At 38.5% G+C, this 12239-nt stretch overlaps 2 protein-coding genes across 6 annotated transcripts in view; one reads left to right on the plus strand and one right to left on the minus strand.

Annotated features, from left to right (window-relative positions):
• nlgn2b (neuroligin 2b) overlaps positions 1 to 12239 on the minus strand; it is a 184869-nt gene that overhangs the window by 136925 nt on the left and 35705 nt on the right. For 3 of the 5 annotated variants that reach the window (XM_079599438.1, XM_079599440.1, XM_079599435.1), the window contains exon 1: positions 1307 to 1652. The exons of 1 other annotated variant lie outside the window; for it this stretch is intronic. The gene's annotated coding sequence lies outside the window, so the exon portion shown is untranslated. Of the gene's footprint in view, positions 1 to 1306; positions 1653 to 12239 lie in introns of those variants that run through there. One more of the 5 variants, XM_079599437.1, reaches the window with a different exon arrangement.
• Positions 1 to 12239, plus strand: part of fgf11b (fibroblast growth factor 11b) — a 46570-nt gene that overhangs the window by 13306 nt on the left and 21025 nt on the right. Inside the window, exon 2 of the mRNA XM_079599454.1 lies at positions 8655 to 8765. Within this exon, the coding sequence (XP_079455580.1) occupies positions 8655 to 8765 (111 nt within the window). The remainder of the gene's footprint in view (positions 1 to 8654; positions 8766 to 12239) is intronic.

Here is a 12239-nt window from a genome sequence, read left to right on the forward strand (position 1 = left end):
ATCTGGTGCGCCCGAGCTTTGTTTACAGTCTGAGGAAGACGCACGCTATATTCAAGCTATTCTACATTGTTTGCGTGGATATCATTTTTTTAATGGTGCGTAAATGTGCATGTCGCGGATGAGACATTTTTTACAGCGTGCTTTCCCTCAGTCTGTAAATGAAGCTCGGGCGCACCAGATAACACGTCATCAGCGTCTTACGCCAGCAGCGTAACTGTGAAGGATTGACAACAGACCCGGGAGAGAATACAATGCTGAATAAAGTCTTATTTTGTGTTATTTTTGGACCAAAAAGTATTTTCGATGCTTCAAAAACTTCTAACTAGCCCACTGATGTCACATGGACTACTTTGATGATGTTTATATTACCTTTATGGACATGGACAGTATACTGTATATACAGCTTCAATGGAGGGACAGAAATCTCTCGGACTAAATCTAAAATATCTTAAACTGTGTTCCGAAGATGAACGGAGGTCTTACGGGCTTAGAACGACATGAGGGTGAGTCATTAATGACATTATTTTCATTTTTGGGTGAACTAACCCTTGAAGGACATGTAGCTTGTGAGCTGCAGCAGTTTGTAACGGTCAAAAGTAGACTTTAATTTCATGGACATCTGTGGCTGCTTCAGCCAGTTTTATTTTACAGCTCAAGTAATAACATTAATGACCATTCATTATTCACATAAAATGTAAGAATGTCTCTGGACTCTTCAGAGCAGGGAAATACCGAGTTAAAGGTTTGTTGTTAGTGACGTGATTTTAATATGAGGTAGTTAATATGAATGTTCTAGAAGTGTTTGTTTGAATGCAAAGACAACCTAAATTAATTTGTTCTTTGACAAGTATAACGAGGTATTGTACAAAACCGGGACGTTAATTAGAAATATGATATTGCACGGTGTCAAATACTCGTTGCCTGAGATACAATCCCGCCTATTTTCCTGACTGGCTCTTTCAACAACAAAAAACTGTAAAATACATTATAATCACACGAGAGCGCATACATAGGTTGATGGATGTATTATACCAAGTATAATGTTATATTTCATAAAATTTTCAGACAATTTCTTAATTCCTTACATAAAAACAATCGTGCACTCTACTCTACTCTCCGCAGAAAACTAGCACCCGATGTCTAACTGGCGTAACGTTAGTGACCTACGTGGAGGTGTGGGTTAACGTTAGTTTGATTCTCGAATATGACTCAACACTTGACACTCCTAATGTTGATTAATTTGATTCGGCTCTTAATGTAACTACTGAACTTCGGAAACACAAAACTGTAAGTACACGGAACTTACTTTATTTCCACATACATTAATGATGTAGGTGTTGATCCAGTAACCGCTCTGAATGATTCAGAGGTCTCTTCAACGATTCACAGGGGGCTGTTCACACAACAGTGATGACACTGTTTTCAACTAAAAACGTAAAACTTTGTATGCGTTTGGGCCGTTCGTTTACACGAAAACGGCATTTTGGGTGGCTGAAAACGCAAACTTTCGAAAAAGAGGTTCAAAGTGCAAGTTTTTGAAAACGGTCTCGATGTAAACAACAAAAACGCGAATCTCTGAAGACGATGACGTCATGCACATGCGCATTACGTGCTTCAGTCTATACTATAGTGTTTTATCGCCATCTAATGGTCTGGCAGCAGAATAGAATAGGATCCGTGTGAATTTGGATCGTTTTGACAATATAATGTCTGTACGGAAAATTTTAATTAAAAACATCTCCGTTTTAAGCATGTAAACGTACCCTAAAAGAACTGGCTCTTAAGAGGTGTGACCGATCGGTGTATGTATGCCATCAAAGTAGCCTACCGCAAGAGCGATTCGAAAGCATATGGCACTGTCTGCTCTCGCGATACTTTGATGGCATACAGATGGCTGTGTCGAACAGTCTTTAATCAAGTCGAACAGTCTTTGCGTGCATGTTTTTGTGCACACAGCAGGGCTATACTCAAACAGTTTCTTACTGTTTAAAATACTGTTAAGCTATCTAAAACATTGGCCATACAGTAGCCTACATAAAATCACATTAAAAAGAGCAAAAGTTTGGTAAATGACAACAGTTGCTGAAGTGGGATTGGTCCGTTACGCCAAATACTTCAGTAGCCTACCTAACAAACACTAAGCAAAAAGGTAGTTTGAACAAAAGTTTAAAATAAGTATAATGTGTAACATATATTCCATGAAGGGATTAACAGAGATAAAGCCCTGCCCCTGATAGGGAACATGTATGCACTAATGCCATAGATTACCACAGCGTTGTGTAACAGGATAAAGTGCATTATTTAGCCTACCTAATGCAATATAATGCCTGGTATATGGAACACACACTTAAACTTACCTGCTTCTACTTAATGGAATGGTTTACTTAAAAATAAAAATGTTGTCATCATTTACTCACCTTCATGTTCCAAATCCGAATTTCAAGCTTCAAAAAGGACACCATTAATCATGTATAAAACATGTGACTTGTGTGCTATATTCCAATACTTCTGACCTCCTTTGATATATATTCAATAAACAGTTTTGTGAGGATTAGACCAAAATTTAAGTATTTTATTCACTGATACTTTTCTTCTTAAGTGATCTGTTAACTGTTGCAATTTGAATCAGTCCTGTATGCAATTTTTCAACGAATCAGAGCTTCAGAACGATTAGCTTCAGAGGACTTGGAAAATTAAAGACTTATGGCCCCCCTTTAGGATTTTTTTTCATCCCTGGAAGCATCAACACACTTCCATTGTAATGGAAAAGAGCAGCCAGAACAGTTCTTCAAAATTTGTATTTTTTGTTCCACGGAAAAAAGGAAATCATATGATTTTGGAACTGTGAAATACCTGTAGAGATTAGAAGCTGAAAGACAAATAATGACAGATAAAATAAATCCAACATAAACAGAATTCAAGCATTTATTTCTCCAATAGCGGCTTACAGTTGGTTTGCTAAATCCTTGCAAACAGTATTTGATCCAGTGCATGTGAGTCTGAATGAGTGAGAGAGAATAAAAGCTGGTCCTCACAGGCAGGATTCAGCACAGCACACCAACCGTCACTTGCTGTATCTCCAGCGTGGAGTTGGCAGCAGCTCAGTGATTTCTGACAAAATTACCATCTGTAACAGCCTGGAAATGGACACTGCACACTACCACTCCCCACACACACCTCACCTCCGCCGGATAAACAGCACCCAGGGGGGGGGAACCAGAGCGGTCACTTTCTTTCTTTCCTCATTTTCTATCTGTTTTAAGATTTTTACACAGAAATGGATCTCTTTTTCATACAGTTCTCTATAATCTAGCTCCCAGAAGAATAACATCTTTCAATTTTCTTTCTCTTCTTTTTCCCATTTTTTATTAGTATCACTAATTGTCAACCTAATTTTGAAAAATAATTCACACAAACGATTCTCTGTATACACAAAGGAGGTCAACCTTATCCAATCATATGAGCCGTAAATGCCATCCCAGCTAACAAAAATATGTTCTAATAAATGTTTTGCTGGTGTTCCTGTTATTTCTTAATGTTATATGATTTTTTTAGATTTTTTATATATATTTTAAAAAGGTTCTTTCTTGATTATATGAACATTAAGGGACATTCCATTTTATCATTTTGCAAACATTACGTGAACGTTACTTTGGAATATTTATGAACATTCTGAAACAAATTTTAAATGTTAACCCTCATCCTTCTCTCGCATTTTGTAACAAATCCTTCCCTCGCAGGTCATAATGACCCGAAGCCCTAAAATTATACTTAATGAAAAAAAATTGTCCAGAAAGCTTATTTTATTTCATTTTGATAATAATTTTTTTGATTTTTTAATGCAACTTTTTTTTGGAGATTTTTTGTTCCTCACTTTCTTTCAAATTAAATTCAAAATAACTCACAATTTTATGCATTAACATTTTAATTCAGCTCAAAATATCTTACATTAGGTGTCTTTGCCGACCTCTTGTGGGTAAAAAAATATATACTAGATGGCCTTATAGCTCTATTTGGAGCAAATGAGCTGTTCCGCTTTGTCCTAAAGTCAGTTAACTTCAGTATGCATTCAGATACACATGAAGACATTATACAATAATTTTTTGGTAAAGTTTTAGCATTTTTAGTTAGAATTTTGAGCATTTCTAGATTTTTCTATGTGTACCTCGCATTCCATTCATTCCTGAGGGTCAAATTGACCCGCTAGGAAAGGATTTGTTTCATTTTTAAATTTCAACCACAAAACTTTTTTTGTGTATTCGTGGTTCAAGTGCGACAAAAGCTTAAACCCCTCCGATGAACACTGAATTTTCAAAATGACCCGAGGGAAAATGTTTCAGAAAACAACTTGCATGAACAATGTATAAATAATGTTTTTGTGCTAATGGTTTTAGAACATTTGTAAAGACCAGATAACTTTGAACGAATGTTCCATTAACGTTGCTGGAATAATGTATGTTACGTTAGCCAAAGTTCTGAGAAAACTCTTGTTAGCTGGGATATGACTGCACAAGTCCAAACACTAGTATTAAATATACTGAGAGCATCCCACCACTTACTCATGTTCCTACAGAACTAAATTAGTAGCCTACAAGATGGCATGCTTCATTAAAGGCTGTTAAACATCGTTTGTGTGTGTCTGTGTTCTGTCACTTTGCTGTGTCATGCTGGTTTTTGGATGTGGTGATGAAGAGCCATGATAGCCGCAGTTTCCCGCTGTTTAACAGTAGTGTGGGATGCTGTTCGCAAGCCGTCGGTTTATGCTGATACTCTAAAGTGAATCATCAGTGTCGCCGTTCCAGTGGAGGGCAGCTGAGATTCTGATTAGCCCTGTCGTGCTTCAGCTGTCAAATGAGGCTGTAAGTGTATATGCCTGTCCAATACATAGAGCCATTTTCTCTAATGAAATTATGTCAAATGCATCCCTTCCTCCACCTCGCCTGGCAAATAATCACATGCTTCCTCTTTTATTTGGTTGGATAATGCATCATATTATTACACCACATACTGTAGGTAATTATTAGAAATTGAAGGAGAGAGGGGAAGACTAAGAGACGAAAATAAATGAGTTGGAAATATTGTAGTCATTTTGTCCGTGTAAATGACCAAGCTAACTCAGAATTGTGATGCTGAAAGAGGGTGTAAAGCAGCTCTGCAGTATTTTGTAGCAAGTGGTTTTGCAAATTGCGAAGTAATTTCATTGCAGTGTATTTCGGTAATATTTGTTGTGACCGAGCTTATTGTCTGATAATGTAAAGTTAATGACTTGCTTTATACAAAGGAATTATCTGCTAGGTAACATGCATAAATAACTTAGATTGTGTGAAAGTGATGCAGGTGTATTCCCTTATGCTTATCCACTGGTACAACAGAAAAGGTGTGTTCGACTTGAAGCGGCGCTGCGCAGACCGATCGGTGTATGACATCAAAGTACCGCGAGAGCAATTCGAAAACATACGGAGCTGTGTACTCTCGGACAGTGTCAGTGAAGAGCACCTTGAGATGCAATATGAGGCATGATGAAGTAAAATCAAGGTAAATATCACTTAGTTAGCAGAGTATTTTTATTGTGTGCCATTACAATCAAGTCATGCAAAAAGTATAAAAAATTTAAAAGGCCATGTCTACCACAAGATGTTGTCTAAAATGACACTGTGGTGGAAATGTTTATAACATGCATGACAGAATTTCTCATGTTTTCAGACTATTGGACATTTTAGTGGACAGTTAAAACAGTGAAAAAGGTTAAAAGTGTGTTTTAGGAGAGTTTATGTTGTAGTCCACAGGGTCCAAAGTGCTTCTAGTTGAAGAAACACCCAATACACCCGACTGCTTGCCTCGGAAGTAGGAGCTTGAAAGTGTACTTGAAAGCAGAAAAATTTCCTATTCCTACCAACACTCACTTCTTGCTGAACTCAGGCTAGAGATAAAACCGTAGCAGCATAACACATACACACAATCAGACACACACAAACCTGAGCTTTGCAACCTCTTTGTGTCAGTGGAATTTTTATCAGGATTTGCGTGGGTGAAATCAATACGGGCTTTTACCGGGTCTTGGGAAAAGTTCAGCAGATTCCACCTCAGTCCTCTGCATTGCTAAAGGTGTCGTGACAGCAAAGAAAAGTGGAAGGAAACGCTCAAGAACACACACTCACTGTGCGGGACGTGTAGCGGAAAAAGATCTTCATTAACTTGTGATTGGGTCGCCTGATTAACCATTGATTACAACAAAGCAGTTCTCAGTTCATTTCGAGTTTGACATGACGAAGCATGATGAATTTGAGACTGAATGTCTTTTTAACCCACCGGCTCGACATTTACACAATACAAACCTTAAATGTCCTTCACAGTGGAAACTAGCCAGCCTATCCCCCCAGATAATCGCTTTTCTTCCTTGAGAGATTTCTTTCATTTGAATTTCACCGTGGGGAATGAATCGGCTGGTCCTAAGAAACTGTGCTTAACGTGGTCACTACATTTACTACAACAACACATACAGGTAGTCTGTTTACAAGCAATTTTCTATTTAGCTTTCCTTTTGCTTGTTTCTAAAATGAACTAACTTGGCCAGAGGGACTGTACTAATAAAACATTCAGCTTCTGTTCTTCTCCTCAAGTCTCATAAATAAACGTGCAATGCGTATAAATCTTTAATAGAGTTGCATACACATTTTATTTCCGAAAGTCCTGAAGTGACCAAAGCTTGTCTAAAAATAAAGATGGGGCTGACGTGAATACAATGCTATAGGATGGACTGTGAAGCGTTCATGGTCAAATGGTCACAGGGAATGACGAAGCAAACAGTCTTCAAGCAGTTATACATGAGAAAGTGTAAATGTCAAGTGAATTATTATGCATACTAAATGGTCATGACTAATGTATCATCTGCACCATATGCGAGGCCCTATTCTGATCTGACCCTTCAGGTCATTTGGAGGCATCTTCGTGTGCATAAGAAACAGCTGTGCTCTGGATTTTGATGCTAAATTAGTTCAGTGGTGCTCAACTGGTGGGTTGTGGCCCAAAAATGGCTTGCAGGTCTGCTGGTATCGTGGACAGCAGTGGGAGAAACAATGCCACGTGTAAAAACCCTAACTGTAGCAGTGCTTAATGATTAGCATAGAAAAATAAATTGAGATGTGACCTTTTAAAAAGGGAGCATATCCAATCAAATTCTTAAGGAATTTGGCAGAAATTCACAGGTTGCTTGACACAACCCTTCATCCTTGAAAACCATGAACAAAACTGCAAAAGTCAAAGGAAAATCTGAACCAAAATATATTAAAGTTCACTCGCTGAAACCAAATTTGCCAATTGTCCTTTTGTCTGTCATGATAGTTCTTGTTATTCATTCCTCATATCGGGCTTATGCAGCTCTTGATTACATTAATAGGCTAAATTATTACGGGTCTTTTTGTTTAATTTAATATCCAATGTAAAATCTGGGTCCTGAAACAAAACCTGTTAAGAGCCAATGAATTAGTCATTGTAGACTAGTTAACTTGTGCAAACGTGACCCAAAAAAGTTTTTGGACATGTGAACCACATTTAATGTAGGAATTTCATTGCATTAGATAACCCGCAACTACAAGTTAATCTTCTCATGACTTTTCCTAGCCATTTTTGCAATTACTTTTAACCACCTGGTCCTAAGGTGATTTTTAATGGATGTATGAAATCGGTTCCCCTCAAGGAGTCTTAGCAGAGTATCCACAGGTGTTAACAGTTAATTTGATGAACTACATGTTCCAAAAAAGTTAACTAAAGTGTTGCAATACTTTTTGTATTTTATATTATATTGTATAATTATAAACCCATTTCACCTTATGTTGTGTAATGTTTTTCATGAAAAGTGTTGTGCTCTAAAGTTTCTCTAAAAATAAATGCTTTGGTTTAATATTTGATCTAACACAATGACATTCATACATTTGTAAGTGTGACTTAAATGCAGTTTATTGGACACATTATTTATTTACACAACTGTTCAAAACACTGTCTCCAGTCTTCAGTGTCACATTATCCTTCAGGAATCATTTGAATATGCTGATTTGGTCCTCACTAAACATTTGATATTATAATCAGTGTTGAAAACAGTTGTGCTGCTTAATAAATAGGATTATTTGATGAATATAAGGTTCAAAAGAACAGCGTTTATTTGAAACAGAAATATATTTTAACATTATAAATGTCTTTACTATCACTTTTCATCAATTAGTTTTTGAGGGGGGAACAGTTACTGACCACACATTTTTGAACAGTAGTGTATTCAATTATTTTCTTTCATGTTTTAATGTTTACATCAGGAAGTTTGGTCTGAATTCCCTGAACTCTCAGAAAAAAAGGTACAAAAGCTGTCACTGGGGCGGTACCTTTTCAAAAGGTACGCTTTTTGTTCCTTTTAGGTACTAATATATACCTTTAAGGTACCAATATGCACCCTTTAGGTACCAGTGATAGCTTTTGTACCTTTTTTTCTGAGAGTGTACTAAATATGTGCACAGCATTGCAGTTTAAGTACATATTGAGGCACTATTAATGAATATACTCTGTGTAAGCTTTAATGAAGCGTTAATTAAGTCGCAAACCGCAAACTGTGATGTTTTCTCTCCGGACTAATATTGTGTGTCTGTGATTGTGTTTTCTCTCTGCAGAGCCACAGCTAAAAGGCATCGTCACCCGTCTGTACAGCCAGCACGGCTACTACCTGCAGATGCTGCCGGATGGCACCATGGACGGCACAAGGGACGAGAACAGCTGCTTCTGTAAGAGTGTGTTCTTTCTCACTTGTAATTCACACTTGACAAGCGCAGTGTGACCTTTGGTTGGTCAGTTGTGGAAACTGTTGAGTTGTGTCTGTGTGTGTCCGTTCCTGCGACTGCTAGACGGACATAAAATGAACTTTTGTTGTTCGTGTCATTCATTTCCTCTGTCTTACAGTCTCCTCACGTACATGTTCTGTCTGTCTGTCTTTTGTAATTAATTTGAAAGCCTGTGTTGGCATATGTCCCTTATGTCAGGCCTAAGGTGGATAACCCATGGTCACTGGTACAACTCTGGGGATTCACACTCAGCTGAATTGAAGATCACATGCCGTGGTATGAATATTTGTCTTGTCTGGAATTAAGGCCAAACCCGATAATTAGAAGAGGATTTTCACATATTCTTGGCCTTGTTGTGTATTTTAATCAGATGTCTGGAATTGATTAAGTTTTATGATAATATGGTAATTGTTGTTTTAACAATGTCTGAGCTGACATTAATTAATATGTCACTCACATTGCAAACTTCCACTGTGCTACTTTTCCATATTTTTTCTATGCATTAGATGGACATGTTTGACCGTTGTGCTTGCATCATTTGAAGCGTGTCATGATTGACACAGCGCTTAAGTTAAAATAAGTAAAACTTTTGGAAAACACATCACTATACTTTGCAATATTTTTTCCGTTCCACTGCCCTGCTTCTCGCGTTGTTACCTACAAAAACTAGTTCTGTGTGAATGGCCTCTTAGAACTCACATACAGTACATGTCTGAGTAGGTACTACATTTGAATTTACTTTGTGACCGTTAAAAAAGTATGTTGTACTGTATATAGTCATCGCCATGTTGTTATTGTCACGTGACCTACCAGCGTCAGTTGCGTTGCTTCACTGCCATTCATAAGCTATGTCCCAATTCAGAGGCTGCATCCTTCGAAGGACACGGACTTCAAAGGCCACGCCTTTGAAATCCATGAAGGTCAGACCGAGCGTTGTTAAATGGGACGGTCTAGCCTATATGATTATTCTTGTGGCCTAGCAACTGTGACAGGTGCCATTTACTTTTTTTGAAAGTTATATTCAACTGTCTGAAAAGAAAAGAGGATTCATAACCTGTCTAAATATTTTATAATAAATAATTAAGAGTATAAACTATCTATAAAAACAATGGGTAAGATATGTCAATATTTGAACAGATATAGGGCCCTATTTTAACGATCTGAAACGCAAGTGTCAAAGTGCAAAGCGCAAGTAACTTTGTGGGCGGATCCCGGCGCTGTTGCTATTTTCCCGGCGGGATAAATGCCTCTTGCGCCCGGCGCAAATCTAAAAGGGGTTGGTCTGAAGTAGCTTCATTATTCATAGGTGTGGTTTGGGCGTAACGTGAAATAAACCAATCAGAGCGTCCTCTCACATTCCCTTTAAGAGCAATGCGCGCTTGTTCCAACGTGGATTGCTATTATAACGGCGGATTTGCCAGGCGCACGCCAGGAGCGGTTCACAGCCGAGGAGACCGACGTTCTCGTCAGGGCTGTAAAACACAGAGAAGTGACATTGGGGATGATGGGAGAAACCCACCCAAATTAGCTTCGGTTAAACAGGCGTATAATTTGGGTAAATGTGTAGCCTAATCTAGATTTTTTTTTAAAATCTAGATAGATTTTTTTCACATCTTCACGGACACAACAATGATTTCCCTCGTGTGTTAATATTTTTCCTTGTAATAATGTATGATTTGCAAAAATGAAAACTGCTGCGTCTGTTTATATTAGAGAATCAAAGTGTATGCGCGTTAACATTATGGCCAAGCACGTGCCCTTAAATGACTAACGTGCAACGCGCCACTGTCTTTAGACTGTTTTTTTCCTGGTCAGTGGCGGAATTGCTTTCTAAAACTGGAAAATAGCACCAGGGAACTTTAGCGCCGGAACACTCATCCTCTTTTCGCAGAACCGCCCCCGCGAGCGCAAGTTCATTCCCTAATTTACCGACGTGCGTCTGTGGAGGGAAAAGTCCGCTGTACGCGGGTGCAAAATAGGAATGATACATGCGTCGGTGTTCAAAGTCAATTGCGCTGGGTGCAAGATAGGGCCCTTAAATTTTTTTTTTTAAATATTCGAATAAGTTGAATCCCAGCAATACTTACATTTAAAAGTGTAATCTGGCATTTTCTCTAAATAAATATCCAGTCATTGGCGCACTATGAATCTTGGGATAGGCTTTGGTGCGAAGGATCCACTCGTTCTATCCTTCGCGGCACAAAGAAGGAGCTTCTTCGCACCGCTCTGATGCATTCGGCCTTTGAAGGATGCAGCCTCTGAATTGGGACGAATGAATTGGGGTTATGCAATGCAATGGCTACCAGTGGGAGTGCAGACAGAGGGAGTCAGGTGATTTGCCTGTAGTTCAGCAACTCCAGCAATTAATTCAGGGTGGACGCGGACGCACCTTACGTTTCAGCAAAGAACCACTGAAGAATATTTAGCTAACCTAAGATCTTGGTATTCCATTTCTGGAAGTGGGGGTAGTTCACCCAAAGGGATAGTTCACCCAAAAATTCTGTAATTAAGTACCCTCATGTCGTTCCATACCTGTAAGTCTTTTGTTTATATTCAGAACACAAATTAATCTTGTGTTGATCTTTTTGATGAAATCTGAGAGCTCTCTGCTCCATAGACAGCTACGCAACTACCACTTTGATGCTGCAAAAAAGTTCCTAAAGAGATTGAAAACTCATCCATATGAATTGAGTGGTTTAGTAAAAAAATTCTGAAGAGACACGGTCGCTTTATATGATGAACAGATTGAATTTAGGCTTTTATTCACATATAAACATTCATCAACTCATACATCAGTTATGGGAAACGGAAAGCATGTTCGCTTGATGTGCGAGAACCAATGGGGTTCATTCCAGTGTTACGCAACACGTTTGAGCTTCTGCAAGAACCAATGAGGTTCATTCTTGTGTTACGCAGCACGTTTGAGCTTCAGCGAGAACCAATGAGGTTCATTCTCGTGTTACGCAGCACGTTTGAGCTTCAGCAAGAACCAATGAGGTTCATTATCGTGTTACGCAACACATTAGAGCGTCTGCAAGAACCAATGAGGTTCATTCTCGTGTTACGCAACACATTAGAGCTTCTGCAAGAACCAATGAGGTTCATTATCGTGTTACGCAACACATTAGAGCTTCTGCAAGAACCAATGAGGTTCATTCTTGTATTATGCAGCACGTTTGAGCTTCAGCAAGAACAATAAGGCTCATTCTCGAGACTTACAAATGCTCAGTAAAGCCAGGGTAAACTGGCAATAGAGCATCACAGTCCCGCCCACAGCCCGAGAGAGCTTTGGTGCCGGAAGTAAATTTCCCATTCATTTCTCCCATTGACTTTTGGAAAAATCCGTATCTAAAGAGTTTTAGAGCATGTCTGAGGATAACCAGCTATGGCTGAACTCATAAGCATACAACATATCAT

This window comes from Phoxinus phoxinus, assembly GCF_949152265.1.
Source record: "Phoxinus phoxinus genome assembly, chromosome: 23".
Lineage (NCBI taxonomy): Eukaryota > Metazoa > Chordata > Actinopteri > Cypriniformes > Leuciscidae > Phoxinus > Phoxinus phoxinus.